The sequence below is a fragment of the Triticum urartu genome, chromosome 3 (assembly GCF_003073215.2).
Source record: "Triticum urartu cultivar G1812 chromosome 3, Tu2.1, whole genome shotgun sequence".
NCBI classification, from domain to species: domain Eukaryota; kingdom Viridiplantae; phylum Streptophyta; class Magnoliopsida; order Poales; family Poaceae; genus Triticum; species Triticum urartu.
This window is the reverse complement of record NC_053024.1, coordinates 99,508,851-99,524,355: the sequence shown is the minus strand read 5'-3', so window position 1 is coordinate 99,524,355 and position 15,505 is coordinate 99,508,851. Positions and strand designations below refer to the sequence as shown.

The window sequence follows — 15,505 nt, the reverse complement described above, 5'->3', positions numbered from 1 at the left end:
GCGCTCTCAGCCATTCGCCACGTGTCGCGCTCTGGACGCTTCCTCCGGATTTTGTTTTTTTATTTTTTTTGCACGCGTTTCCGGCTTTTTAAACGGTTTTTTTCCTGGGTTTTTTCGACGTTTTGGTTTTTTCCCGGTCTTCCTAAGCTTTTCGATCAAAAAAACGAAAAAAAATTGCACGAAAAAAACACGTTTTCTTTTTTCTTTTTCTTTCGCGAAAGTCACGGTTTTTTTTCGCAAGAGGCACGGTTGTGCTTTAGCGAGAGTCACCGCCGTGCCTTTCGAAAACGGAAAAAAAATACGTTTTCTGTTTTTTTTTCTTTCGCGAGAGTCACGGTTTTGCTTCCGCGAGAGTCACGGTTTTGCTTCCGCGAGAGGCACGGTTGTGCTTTCGCGAGAGTCACGGCCGTGCCTCTCGGAAAGGGAAAAACAAAACGCGTTTTTTATTTTTTTTTCTTTCGCGAGAGTCACGGTTTTGCTTCCGCGAGAGGCATGGTTGTGCTTTCGTGAGAGGCATGGTTGTGCTTCTCGTAACATGGGAAAGTGGAGTGTTCTTCGCAACGGATACTCCTTAATTAGTGATTTCGTTACATCTAGAATGTCAGCGATCAGTTGAATCTGGTGTGCGCTATGGTTAGCCTGGGATCCGAATCTAACGGTGATAGAGGAGTTCGGATCTAACGCTAGCTTTGTCGTTCAATATATTTGATACAATTTAAATTTTATTTGTTTTGTAAACTATAATATTTTCATTTGATGATAAACCATTTAATATTATGATGTAAAAACTATGTGATTTAAACTTTAGGCAATGCTTAGATTTGTATGCAAAAATTATGTAGGTAATATGGCCGTATACAGGTGGCACTGATGAAATATGTCGCCTGGTTGCGCGCACTTGCCAACAAAATAAGAAAAGGGCCAGACAAAAAGCAGACCAAAGTCCGTTTGCGTCGGCCGGTTCATCGCAAGCGCATCCGTGAAGTTTCTGCGTACACTGAAAACGAAATGGGTACAGGTTTGCGTCCTCGGAGGAGCAGCTCCAATCAGACTTGAATCAGGACATAGTAGTTGGTTCTACGTACACCACAGACTACAGACCAGATAAGATTGTATCCGCCATGACGACGCGTCGCTCCGTGTGTCGCGACAATACCGTCGACCGAAGCATCAATGCTACGGTAGCATGCTGCGAAAAAGAAGGCGGATTCTTCCGTGCGTGGCACAAGCTTCATCCCCTGGATCATGGAATCAGATGCCGAGCTCAGCTCAAAGCGCGAGGAAAAGGCAAAGTTTACGGAATCTGATGTTCTCCGCCGCATTTTCTCGGCCGCTGTTAATGTTATCCCGATGCCATCTTCTTTGCCAACATTATCATCTTGGACAGCTCTCTCATGCCGACCAGCGCACGACCGTAGGCGCCAAAAGGTCATCAAATTCCGTGTCCACTCCTTTACCACGAAACCGTGATGCTTCTAGCCATCCTGCGGCTATATATATGCCACCGCCGGCTTGAACTGGTGTTGCATTGCACCCAACGAGAAGTTCAGACTTTAGAGAAACCAACGAGAAGTTCAGACTTCAGAGACACCAACCAGCCATGGGGGCGGCGCCGTCGAGACAGGAGGCGTCCACCGCCTCGTCGCCCACCGGGGATGGCCGTGTCGCGCCGACGGCGCTCAGCGCTTCTACTACTTCTGACACCGCCAACCAGGCGCAGTCCAAGAGGGCGCCGGCTCCTCACATGTTCCGGGAGATCGTCGCCGGGGAGCATGTCGCCAACGTAACCGCGCTGGAAGATCAGGTCTCCACGGGGATCTTCTTGGCCGGGAAAACAAAGGTCTACTTCTTCTCTACATTGAACTGATATATGCTATAAAATATCATAAGATTTTGCTTTCTGAACACGCTTAACTTTTTGCGATGATGCAGAAGTACTGGGTAGATGAGAGGACCAGGCACAACTGCTTCATGCTGTTCCCCAGAGGCCTACACATCACCTGGAGTGAAGACCCCAAATACTGGACTTGGCACCCACTGAAAGAAGGAAGGTTAGTTAAGAATCATAAACACGTGTATATGTAATTATGTATGCATACTTAATGTGCTGTTCTGAACCTGAAATGTTATCATCAGCGACGCCGAAGCCGGAATCGAGACGGTGGCGCTGCAGAACGTCTGCTGGCTGGAGGTCCAAGGGAAGCTGGAGCTGTCCCACCTCACGCCAGGAGTCACCTACGAGGTCTTCTTCGAGGTGAAGCTTGACGACCCGGCCTATGGATGGTTGACGCCGGTGAACCTCCGGCTCAAGTTCCCCGACGGGACGATCCAGCAGCACAAGGAGAACCTGGAGGAGAAGCCCAGGGGGAAGTGGCTGCTGGTCAAGGTTGGGGAGGTTAAGCCACACAAGGGGCAGAATGGAGAGGCTGAGATATCCATGTTTGAGTATGATGGTGGGCAGTGGAAGAGGGGGCTCCTCATCAAGGGCATCAAGATCACCCCAAAAGAATGAATGATCTGGTTGTGTTTTGTTACCAACCATCGTTTACTTTTCTTTGTCGACTACGCTAAGATCAGTTTGGTGCATGGGAATAATATCAAGAGTTTTGAATGAATATGAGATCACTTTCCTTGGTTGAGATAACCACTGAGTACTGATTGTCTGACTACAAAAAGACTGTCATTTATTCAGTGCTGCACTAACTTCTGTTCTTTCTGTAACATATGCCAAGCTGACAAAAAATTACTCAAATATTTATCTAAATACAAGTCGCTACAGAGGACTGACTTAGAGAAGGCATAAAGCTTATAAATCACCACTCAGCTAGGTTAACACATTACAAGCTTAACACGTTCCTTGACATGTTTGTTGATTGGATCATGTCAGTAACAGGGTCAGGGAGAATTCAAGCCTGCAACATGATCAAGGGTGGTACAGTTGCTTAACAGATAACAGTGGCATGGTCACATTTTATTGTGTCAAATAAGCAAGTGTGATTCAAATTACATTGTGACCTCAGAGCTCATGAAACTGAAAACAAAGCTCTAATTGTCCCAATTTAATGGGATTCTGTTCCGATTTCTCAACGGATATCAAATGAACAGAGAAAATCTGTTCAACTGAAAATGTGGGTACCGAACTTGAAATTGTACAACATGGTTTCATGAGCTGATCTTCCGTTTTAAGTGGAAGAAAATTCTAAAATGACTGAATGCTAGGTACAGGCCGAGGCATGGGCTTATCTTGCAAGAAATGCTCAAAAAGCTTCAAGGCTTGCCGTGGACGATGGAGGGGAACCTCATGTCCTGCGCCTCGGATTGTCACCAACGTCAAACCTTTGTACACTTGGCACCAACCAGCAACCTAAGCAAGATCCACACCATTAGAGAATGGTGAGCATAGATGTAGCAAAGTGAACAGGGGAATAAAACTGTCGGTGTTGCTTCAGTACTGTTTCTGACTAACCTCTTCCTCATCATACCACGGATACCAATTAGTGACGGTCGGAAGATATAGTGCATCAATGGAGTATCTTGTACCAGTGAGGGGTACTACGGAATCGGCATCACCACTGTCAAATTTCCCAATTTAAACAATTAACACCTCAGAAGGACAGGCGGGCTACTTAATACTGTGAGCCATACAGTCAATGATGATCATATATATCAACATTGGCAACATTGTTAAGGATTTATGATCCAGCATAAATCATGTTTTCGATATAAATTTGGTGTACCTGAAGACCCATATTCTTATGCCAGCTGCAATCAGTTCACGGTAAATAGGAAGCATGGACCTCGGCGAATCTTTCCAATATTCAAACAAGACATCACTGTGAAATATGGATAAGTTTAGTGCAAACTTCCATTAGCAAGCAGGCTTTATGGTCAGGCACGGTGAACTGGTTGTGAGTAAAACAAGATGAAACCAGTTGAACAGACCTGCAGCCGGTCCAGGCATACGGTATTCCAGTGACATTGGCACGAAAAGCTTTCTGCACTTCTGGTAGATTATAGTACTTCGTGGAGTACTGTTCAGTGCAGGGATCATATCCTCTTGGCAACCAGGGCTACATTTTAAACAAAAAATATTGTTAGGAAGCACAATATGAAATGTTATTATGTTCCATAGGAATCGGAGATGAGTCTAAACAGTACTTTAAACAGCTGCATAGTAATTATTAGTAATCAAATGTACCAACATACCATTCTGCTACAGTACTAGCTTAGTTATCAGCAGAACTATAGTTTCAGTAGTTGATAAGATAAGCTCACCCTGCGGCCCTTGATTTGCCTTCGCCTATGAAGTGAGGTCTTCTTACAGGTAGGTGTGTAGATGCTGTATGCGTCGATCAGGCCTTCCTCAGCTTCAGCAACATCATAAATCTTGTTGCATGCGTCAGAAGCGTGCTCAGATGAATCAAATTCACAAGCCAACTGCAGCTTCTGATAGGTGTCATCAGAGATCAGCCCGTGCGTCCACCAATACTCGAACGTTCCAACGAAATCATGGTAATCATCAATGACCGCATTTCCGACCTAGATACCAGACCATGTGTAAGAACAAGATGACCAGACAGTTTAAGAGAGCACCAAAAGAAGAGCTGAAGAAGTTCTGACCATGAAGCCTTTGAAGTTCAGGATGGGCTTCCTCACTCCCTTGTTGTTCCTGTACACTAGCTGAGACAGCTGAGGGACATAGTGCCCTGAAAAGCAGCCATGGCAGCAAGGGTAAATATGCAGGCACTGTGGCACATAAACCATATTATACATGTGATTCCTGCTAAATTCAGAACCGAGCCTCCATGCTAGAATGAACCAATTTTGGTTGCAGTTTACCTCCATAGCTCTCTCCGGCGATGTAGAAATCGCGGTACTTGTACTGCGGAAACCTCTCCAGCCAATTCACCAGGAAAGTGTACGAATCATGAGCTGCACAGCAACATTGGTGTTCATTCAGCACAACACATATGCACTAGAGCAAGTGCAGCACTAGCATGAGGCAAGTGGGTAGTCTGATCTCAATTCACCTGTCTTGTTGTCGCCGGGGCTGAGCAGATCGGAACTGGTGTTGGAGTAGGAGTACCCAACGCCGGCGGGGGCGTCCAGGAACAGCACGTTCGCCACTGCGACACAGCGAACCGATCCACCCCGTGTCAGAGTCAGAGCGCAACACATTTGCCGATCGGACGGGGCGATCGAACGGCGAAAGGAGAGGGGAATATACTTTTGTTCCAGGAGTAGGGGTTGACGGAGAGCGTCCTGCCGTCGGCGTTGATCCGGAAGGCTCCGAGCTCCTCGGAGGCGCCGTAGCCGACGGAGGAGCAGCCGGGCCCGCCGTTGAGCCAGAGCACGAGCGGCGCCGACTCGGGCTTCGCGACGGCGGCCTCGACGAGCCAGTAGAAGAGGGCGCGGCCCGCGGCGGCGTCGACGGTGACGTAGCCCGAGTACATGGAGAAGTTGACCGGCGGCTGGCCCGGCAGGCGCGTGATGCGGTCGGCCGCCGCCGCCGCCGCAGAGGGGGACGCGAGGGAAAGGGGCAGCGGGGACAGCGCCAGGATGGCGGCCAGCAGCACGGCCACCGCCATTGGCGCTCGCGGTGGCTCGACGGAGACCAGGGCTGTGTGCTGCGAGGAGTGAGCCAAGCCAATGGCGACTCGTGAGAGGGGTGGGGGAGGCGTGGAAGGCGTGGAGTGGTGGTTTGGTTTAATTGGACATTTCCTGTTTGGATCGTGTGGCGTAGACAACTGCATCGTCACTCGTCAGCTCATCATTGATCATTGTCCATGGGCCACCAGAATTTATTTTTTCCATCAAAAATACAGCTTTATCTTCCCCAAAAGAGAAGAAAAATGAACTTTATCAAATAACTAAGGGCATCTCCAACGCTGAACCCAAACCGACACCGCATCTAGATAGGGGATCAGTCCATGGACATTAATGCGGAATCCAGCCATCCAATTATAGTTGCATACAATTCAAACCATGTTTCAAAAAACCGGACGGATTACATGCAAACCGGATGATTTTCATATAAACCAAACGAAAACATTCATATTTCGAACATATTTCAACTAAGCTATAGCGGACTAGATTAGACTATTCTAACATAGTCTATCGTCGGCTGCTGCAGAACCCCATTCCCACAACATGTCTTTCCTATGTCGGGCAGCAAGCTCACTGGACCGCCCTAAACCCTAGAGGGATATGCTTCAACAGAAGGGAAAGAGTAGCCTCAAGCATGGATCAAGGTTGATTTTTGGGGCGCGAATAGATGGTCACAATGGCCTACTCGCCTGCAAAGCGGGAAGTCACTGGTTGTGTAGGCTGGCGAGGCGGTGGCGGTGGCCTTCTTGCGACCCAAGCGGCGGCGGCCTTCCATGGTCTACTTTACCTCGGTGTTGGCAGCAGCGGCAGGCGTGGCCGACGCGGAGTTGGCGACGTCATCGTCGATGCCTAGTTAAATTCCTCCACTGTGGCGTCAACCTCCTCGTGCATGGCTTCTTTCTCCGCCTGTCGGATTTGTCGGGAGACGACGTTGGCCAATCTGGTGAGCAAGGAGGGCCTGGCGATGGCGATGGCGTCGGCTCCGGATAGCTTGCCGGCAAGCCAGCCTGTATTCGACTGGAGGTCAACTCAGCCAGCTGCAATGCCGGAGAGCTCCTTCTTCTGCTCACCAGAGGGGGCGTCCCACATGACTTCAGAGCCAGAGGTCATGGAGGGTGTGGTGCAAGGAGGAGATGGAGAGCGGAGGTGTTGAATCCCACATGGCACAGAGACGAACGTGTGGTGCTCGGGGTCCCAGAGTAGGTTCCTCGGCACATGCACTGGTTTAATGAAGACGGATGACGTTTCAATGCGGAAAGAAAGCGTGCACATCGGGCTTGGAGCGGATAGCGCTCTCGGCCAGCGCATTGCTTCAATGCCGGCTCAAGTGAGTAGCCGCGTCCGCTCTAAGCTGGCATGCATGCGGCGCTCACGCTCTGGCGGGAAAAGGTGCGAGCGAGGAAGAGTTTTTGGGCGGGCCAGGGTTGTCGGTCGCCTGCGTGGCACTGGTCTGGAGTCTCACAAAGCCCCCATCCCAAGGTTTGCAAACGGTTTGGGGAAAAAGAACGACTGACCTCTCAGCGGATGGATACAGGCTTGTGTTGAATGGCAAAACACGTCCGAACCTCGCGGTCTGGACAAATGCGGGCGACTTGAAGGTCCGCGTTGGAGAAAGTGTCATTTATAATAGCCGAGGAGAAGTACAGACTAGTCGATGAAGCAGGTCCATTTTATTTTCTTGAGAATGGACTTATGACTTATGTGATAAATATTGAGTATTTTTATCTGAATTTTTTATAATGAAAAGGAGGCATCCATGTTCGATTTCTATTAAGAGAAATCATATGCAATTTTATCTGATTTTTTGCGCCAAGTGGCCTTGTATCCTCTCCTCCCTCTCTATTTTCCCCTAGACTATAACCTCATTAGGCACAATTGGGTTTTTGCCCTACATCACACTATGACCATGAACTTATCATTTTTACTAAAGAATTTTGGCCTAGTGTGCAAACAAATCATGCAAATTGGTAGGGATTGTTAATAAACTGAAAGCACATTTGAGCAGACTCCACACTAGTCTAGTAACAAAACACGTGAAGAAACATATGCTCGATTCTTTCATTGTATTCACAAAATACACAAGTTTTAGCTCCTGCCACTGTTATGGTCATGTTATTCCTGATCAAAATACTATCTTAAACATCAGCCAAAGGAAAACCTCATTAGATGAGATCTTTACCTTCCACAAGAAATTATGTGGGAAGCTAACAGAGTTTGAAATCAACTTTCTTTTGTATAAAGATCTAACAATAATACACCATCAACATTGAGCATCCACCTCATTGTAACTTTTTTATCCAATAGAACAACATCACAAAGATCTTTAATGTTATTTAGGAGCTCCAAGAATCCTCCCCACAGATTTCTTCTCAACTTAATATTATCATAACCTATAAAGAAGGCATCATCTACTAAAATATTGTTATCAAAGCACATCTAATGCAAACTAGGCTAGCTTAGCACTACAAGAAATATGTCAACTAGTGACCTTCTGTTAGTGACCCTGGAAGAATTGGTCACAAATCTACGACCATTTGAGATCAATTGGTCAAAAGCTGTTCGGGGGGCTCCAAACCCTCAACTATATCGACCATTTTGGTCAAAATGGTCATAATTTCCTTACACGAAATGGTCATAAAGCAGACAGCACTGGTCTGCTGCCTTATTTCTAGCTAATCACGACCAATATAGATGGTCATAACCTTGTAAATTATGGTGGATTTCTATGACTAGGCGCCACCTCATCAGTTTTGCCTATGTGTCATGTCCATGTGTCAATTTTTTCCGTAGGTTGTGAAGCAACCTATATTTCTGTCATTCCCAAAATTCCCCAAAAAATCTCATAAATTCTTTGGGTCATATCTTCGTCAAATATGTAAAAATCCTTCCTTGCCTAGTTCAAAAATAATTCAACAATATTCATTTTCCTATTCTATTCGGAACAACACTTTGTGAAGGAAGTGCTTTTTATATATCCTTGATTGCCCTCAAAAATTTTGGGCACTCTTTCCTATCCAAATCATTGCTGCATGACAAAATTCAGCTCCATGCCCAGTAAATCTTCCTCAGCAAATTTCCAAAGTTTTTGTCCACCTAAAAGCATTGTGAAGGAAGTACAAGATAGGAATACCGTAATGAGTTTAATTTTTGCCACATATTCTATATGCCAAAGTCATAGCTCTACACAAAAGTTTAGCTCTATCTAACAAAACATGTGAGCTCACCATCGAATCTTTGTTCCTAGTAATATTTTTAGTTTGTGAAGCAACTACATTTTATATTGCTTTATAATTGCTGAAAATTTTCCAGGACATTACCCTGACTATAGAAACCCCCTACACCAAATTTCAGCATAATCCAATCATCTATGTAAGCCCAGCTTCAATTTCTATTTTCTGTCCAAATTGGCATATTGCAAAGGAAGTGCTATCTAGACACCTCCTATTGTCCTCAAATTTTTTTTGCCATCTTACATATAAAAATCATTGCCACATTCCAATATTCAGCTCCATTTTCCTATTAAATCTTCCTCAACAAATTTCTAAAGTTTCTATCCAGAGAGAAGCTTTGTGAAGGAAGTACAAGCTAGGATTATCCAAATGGTATAAATTTTTTACAATTCTTTAATATGCCCAAATTACCATACTCCACAAAATTTCAGCTCAATCCACTTATCCATTTGAGCCCAGATTCAACATCCATATTTATGCCCGATGTGGTACTTTGCAAAGCAAGTGCCATCCAAACTCCTCCATTTGAGATGAAAATTTGCCAAGACAGTCTTCCTAGTAGATGATCATCCTCAGCCAAAACTCAGGCCCATTGGCCTTGTGAATTTCCCGTACCGTTTATCAAACACTTGGCTACTAATTCATGTTTGAGCATAGTTCGGTCTCCTCGTGAGATTCTTCTATTTTTATTTTCTTCCTAGCATCTATCTGGGGAGTGCCCAACCTACTAGACATGCCTAGGCTTCCCAGAACGCATGGCGATGCCACGGTCACGCAGTGACCACGCGGTGGGCATGTGAGTCTACGCGCTTTGGAGTTGGGGCCCTGAGCCACCGTCCAAACCTCGACGTATCACCACCAAACCATGTATTTATGATTAAATAGATACTTATGTAACTAGAAATGATTTTTGGAAAAAAAATAAAGAGCAAACTATAAGGCAGCTGAAGTTCAAATTTGACACGTTTCCTACTGAATGGGCGAAAATTTGTCTTTTTCACGAGAGGTGGATAAAAACTTTTGACACCCAATCATTTTGTCAATTGTGCATTAAATATGTCCTAGTATTTTATAAAATTGATTTGGTCCAATTTTGCAACAAATATATGGTAGGTCCTTCACAAAAAACTCATTTTGGACACTTGAAAAATGGAAATTTTATTTTTTGTCCAAATAAAATGAAAACTCCCTTAGGCAACATTGTTTGCCATTCCAATATGCACCCTTGTGAACAATATGAGATCATTTGAACAAACTATGCCATGAATGTGGCCATAAGGTTGATCATTTGGCTTGAAAGCCATGAATCTTCACACATGATAGCTCATTTATGAGAACACTTTTTTAAAATAATTACCATATTAAAAGTTTATTATTTTTCCTGGTAACTTGGTCACATGTAATGACACAATGCGAAGATTTTTAATTTTTTTTGATTTTTTTAATTTTTTATGCCCGTTTCAAAATGCGGTCAAAACGGCGAGAATGACCGTTCCTAGCTAGTAGTTTAATCTTGGAATTTTTTTTGCTGTTTCTCTTATTAAAGAGATACTTATGTACCTAGAAATGATTTTTTTAAAAAATAAATAGCAAATTATGAGGCAGCTGTAGTTCAAATTTGACCCGCTTCCTGCTGAATCAACGAAAATTTGTCTTTTTCACGAGAGGTGGATCAAATCTTTTGACACCCAACCATTTGGTCAATTGTGCATTGAATATGGCCTAGTATTTTATAAAACTGATTTGGTACAATTTTCCAACAAATATATGGTAGGTCCTTCACAAAAGAAACTCATTTTGGGCACTTAAAAAATGGAAAATGAATTTTTCGTCCAAAGAAAATGAAAACTTCCTTAGTCAACATTGTTTGCCATTCCAAGATTCACACTTGTGCACTATAGGAGATCATTTGAACAAACTATGTCATGAATGTGGACATAAGATTGATCATTTGGCTTGAAATCCATGAATCTTCACACATGATAGCTCATTTCTGAGAACACTTTTCTAAAATAATTGTTGTATTACAAGTTTATTATTTTTCCTGGTAACTTGGTCACATGTAATGACACAATGCGAAGGTTTTTCAATATTTTGATTTTTTTGAATTTTGTATGCCCGTTTCAAAATGCAGTCAGAACGGCGGGCTTGACCGTTCCTAGCTAGTTGTTGAATCTTGGAAACCTTTTGATGTTTCTTTGATTAAATAGATAGTTATGTACCTAGAAATGATTTTTGAAAAAATAAAGAGCAAACTATGAGGCAGCTATAATTCAAATTTGACCCGCTTCCTACTAAATCGACGGAAATTTGTCTTTTTCACAAGAGGTGGATCAAGGCTTTTTACACCCAACCATTGTGTCAATTGTGAATTAAACATGGCCTAGTATTTTATAAAATTGATTTGGTCCATTTTTGCAACAAATATATGGTAGGTCCTTCACAAAAACCCTCATTTCGGGCACTCAAAAAATGGAAAATGAATTTCCGTGCAAAGAAAATGAAAACTCCCTTAGGCAACATTATTTGGAATTCCAAGATACACCCTTGTGCACAATATGAGATCATTTGAACAAACTATGCCATGAATGTGGCCATAAGATTGATCATTTGGCTTGAAAGCAATTAATCTTCACGCATGATAGCTCATTTCTGAGAACACTTCTTTAAAATAATTACCATATTACAAGTTTATTATTTTTTCTGAATACTTGGTCACATATGATGACAAAATGCGAAGGTTTGCAAATTTCTGATTTTTTTAATTTTTTATGCCCGTTTCAAAATGCGGTCAGAACGGCGGGCTTGATCGTTCCTAGCTAGTTGTTGAATCTTGGAAACCTTTTGACATTTCTCTGATTAAATAGATAGTTGTGTACCTAGAAATGATTTTTGGAAAAATAAAGAGCAAACTATGAGGCGGCTACAGTTCAAATTTGACCTGCTTCCTACTGAATCGGCGGAAATTTGTCTTTTTCACCAGAGGTGGATCAAAACTTTTGACACCCAACTATTTTGTCAATTGTGAATTAAATATGGCCTAGTATTTTAGAAAATTGATTTGGTCCAATTTTGCAACAAATATATGGTAGGTCCTTCACAAAAAAAACTCATTTCGGGCACTCAAAAAATGGAAAATGAATTTTCCATGCAAAGAAAATGAAAACTCCCTTAGGAAACATTGTTAGGAATTCCAAGATGTACCCTTGTGCACAATATGAGATCATTTGAGAATGTGGCCATAAGGTTGATCATTTGACTTGAAAGTCATGAATCTTCACACATGATAGCTCATTTCTGAGAATATATATTTTAAATAATTGCCTTATTACAAGTTTATTATTTTTCCTGGTAACTTGGTCACATATGATGACACAATGCGAAGGTTTTCTAATTTTTTTTAATTTTTTATGCCCGTTTCAAAATGCGGTCAAAATGGCGGGCTTGACCGTTCCTAGCTAGTGGTTGAATCTTGGAAAAATTTTGATGTTTCTCTGATTAAATAGATACTTATGTACCTAGAAATGATTTTCTAAAAAAAATAAAGAGCAAACTATGAGGCAGATACAGTTCAAATTTGACCCGCTTCGTGCTAAATCGGCGGAATTTTGTCTTTTTCACGAGAGGTGGATCAAAGCTTTTGATACCCAACAATTTGGTCAATTGTGCATTAAATATGGCATAGTATTTTATAAAATTGATTTGGTCCAATTTTGCTACAAATATATGGTAGGTCCTTCACAAAAAGATTATTTTGGGCACTCGGAAAATAGAAAATTGATTTTTCGTCCAAAGAAAATGAAAACTCCCTTTGTCAATATTGTTTGACAATCCAAGATGTAAACTTGTGCAAAATATGATATCATTTGAACAAATATTCAATAGGTCTTTTACAAAAAAAAGTCATTTTGAACACTGGAAAAATGAAAAATGATTTTTTTCATGAAAAACTATCTTTAATCGATTACGACCAATTTATTGGTCACAAGGTCTTCATATTATTTGTTGTGTTCTGATTGGTCCATGAGCATATCACGCGGATCATGATCAAACACCGTCGGATTCTTGCAGATCCAACGACAGCCCTCACCCCCTCGCCCTCTCACCCAACCGCAGCCCAACTACCCCCAAACCCTAACTCCCACTTCCCCATCGCCTCGTCGTCGTCCTCTCCCATCGGTCCTGCCCACCGCCGCACCCTGGCCCCTCCGCCCCCGCCCCTTCTAGATCAAGCGAGCGGCCCGCCTCAGCCTCGCTGGCGACCTTCCCCTCTCGCGGAGGAGGGCCACCCGTCCCGCTACGTCAAGCTCACCAAGGACCAGGACGCCCCCGGCGAGGACATCCGCCCCGACGAGCTCAACCAGCCCGTCCACGTCCCCCAAGTGCGTCCCTTCCCCACCGCTTCTCACCCATCCCCTACGATGCTCATGTCGTCTCACCCCATTACCCGATCTGATCTGCTGCAGCTCGAGGGCCGGAGGTGCGGCGAGTGCAGCCAGGTCCTCCCGGAGAGCTACGAGCCGCCCGCCGACGAGCCGTGGTCCACCGGGATCTTGGGCTGCACCGACGACCCCGAGAGCTGTAAGTATTCTCCTGACCCCTTTCCCCCTCTGCCCCGTCCTTCACGGCCACTCCAGCGAGTCAACGACGCTGCTTTGATTCCTTGCGGCGCCGTGCCTCCCGCCGTTGGTGTTGTTCCGGGTCTGCCCGTGCCAGATTCATGGCCTCGCATGTTTAATTGGGTGCCTTACCTTGGTGCCAACATTTTGATCAACACTTACCTAGGAATATCCCGCGTTAGCTGTGGATGGGTTGGTTTCCGCATAAGCCGATCGTGGATTCAATAAAATCAATATCTCGTCAGGCCCAAGTTTCTGTATGGTGAAGGGCAAAGAGTTGCTCAATTATGCCCTTTGCACAAGTTGCTTGCAATGTAGTCTAGGTAATCAGCACATGAATGGACTATTAATTTATCCGTTAAGGTACACAAGGAGTTCGTTTAGTCTAGAAATTGTACAAATCTGCAGCATGCATACTTCAGGTTGTTAAATAAGGAAGGAGCTCGGGGTTCAGTTCCACACAACAGTGGTTGGGTTGATTCCTTACAACCTCTAGGAATAGTGGGATGAATCATTGTTGTAATTGGTAAAGCTGTCAAGGAAAGTAGTTTAGCCAAAATATTTATTGTGGACATTCTGTTAGCTAGTGTGCATTCCCAAGTACAACTATTCTACTTTGTATGGAATCATCTATAGATATTATTTCTTTATGTGTTGCTGGCTATATTAAAATTATACTCTGAGGCACTGTAGCATTAGTGTGTTGTTTCGCTTTTGGTCTTCTCTATCTATGCTTATAAGTCAGGTTGTTTTTGTGGCATCCAGGGGCACAATGCTGGAGCTGGTAGGCAAGCTAGCACTCATGGATTCGTAAACTGGCTTGGATGTGTACTGATACGTCTCCGTCGTATCTACTTTTCCAAACACTTTTGCCCTTGTTTTGGACTCTAACTTGCATGATTTGAATGGAACTAACCCGGACTGACGCTGTTCTCAGCAGAATTACCATGGTGTTATTTATGTGCACAAACAAAAGTTCTCGGAATGACCTGAAACTCCACGGAGATTATTTTTGGAAATAATGAAAAATACTGGCAAAGAATCAAGGCCAAGGGGCCCACACCCTAGCCATGAGGGTGGGGGTGCGCCTGCCCCCTGGGTGGGCCCCTGCCTCGTGGGCCCCCTGGAGCTCCACCGACCTCAACTCCAACTCCATATATTCGTGTTCGGGGAGAAAAAAAATAAAGGAGAAGGATTCATCACGTTTTACGATACGGAGCCGCCGCCAAGCCCTAAACTCTCTCGGGAGGGCTGATCTGGAGTCCGTTCGGGGCTCCGGAGAGGGGAATCCGTCGCCATCGTCATCATCAACCATCCTCCATCACCAATTTCATGATGCTCACCGCCGCGCGTGAGTAATTCCATCGTAGGCTTGCTGGATGGTGATGGGTTGGATGAGATTTATCATGTAATCGAGTTAGTTTTGTTAGGGTTTGATCCCTAGTATCGACTATGTTCTGAGATTGATGTTGCTATGACTTTGCTATGCTTAATGCTTGTCACTAGGGCCCGAGTGCCATTATTTCAGATCTGAACCTATTATGTTTTCATGAATATATGTGAGTTCTTGATCCTATCTTGCAAGTCTATAGTCACCTACTATGTGATATGATCCGGCAACCCCGAAGTGACAATAATCGGGACCACTCCCGGTGATGACCGTAGTTTGAGGAGTTCATGTATTCACTATGTGTTAATGCTTTGGTCTGGTACTCTATTAAAAGGAGGCCTTAATATCCCTTAGTTTCCACTAGGACCCCGCTACCACGGGAGGGTAGGACAAAAGATGTCATGCAAATTCTTTTCCATAAGCACGTATGACTATATTCGGGATACATGCCTACATTACATTGATGAATTGGAGCTAGTTCTGTGTCACCCTAGGTTATGACTGTTACATGATGAACCGCATCCGGCATAATTCTCTATCACCGATCCATTGCCTACGAGCTTTCCATATATTGTTCTTCGCTTATTTACTTTTCCGTTGCTATTGTTATCATCACTATAAAACACCAAAAATATTACTTTGCTACCATTACCACTACT

General features: G+C 43.9%; 2 protein-coding genes and 1 long non-coding RNA gene across 3 annotated transcripts; 2 read left to right on the top strand and 1 right to left on the bottom strand.

The window, feature by feature from the left end:
* The first annotated feature begins 1,166 nt into the window (after positions 1–1,166).
* Positions 1,167–2,644, top strand: LOC125543104 (protein PHLOEM PROTEIN 2-LIKE A1-like). The gene is made up of 3 exons (XM_048706349.1): positions 1,167–1,840; positions 1,933–2,051; positions 2,137–2,644. Exons 1-3 carry the CDS (start codon positions 1,601–1,603, stop codon positions 2,510–2,512), a joined length of 735 nt encoding a protein of 244 aa, XP_048562306.1. The 5' UTR covers positions 1,167–1,600; the 3' UTR covers positions 2,513–2,644.
* Positions 2,645–2,942: 298 nt separating this feature from the next.
* On the bottom strand, positions 2,943–5,705 carry LOC125543103 (serine carboxypeptidase II-1). Its single transcript, XM_048706348.1, has 9 exons — positions 5,228–5,705; positions 5,031–5,126; positions 4,840–4,932; positions 4,621–4,706; positions 4,276–4,539; positions 3,943–4,070; positions 3,738–3,833; positions 3,467–3,572; positions 2,943–3,364 (listed from the first exon to the last, which is right to left on the bottom strand). Exons 1-9 carry the CDS (start codon positions 5,586–5,588, stop codon positions 3,200–3,202), a joined length of 1,395 nt encoding a protein of 464 aa, XP_048562305.1. The 5' UTR covers positions 5,589–5,705; the 3' UTR covers positions 2,943–3,199.
* Positions 5,706–13,045: 7,340 nt separating this feature from the next.
* On the top strand, positions 13,046–14,333 carry LOC125548074. The gene is made up of 3 exons (XR_007300890.1): positions 13,046–13,219; positions 13,304–13,418; positions 14,222–14,333. It is a non-coding gene; the product is annotated as an uncharacterized LOC125548074 (long non-coding RNA).
* Positions 14,334–15,505: the final 1,172 nt, after the last annotated feature.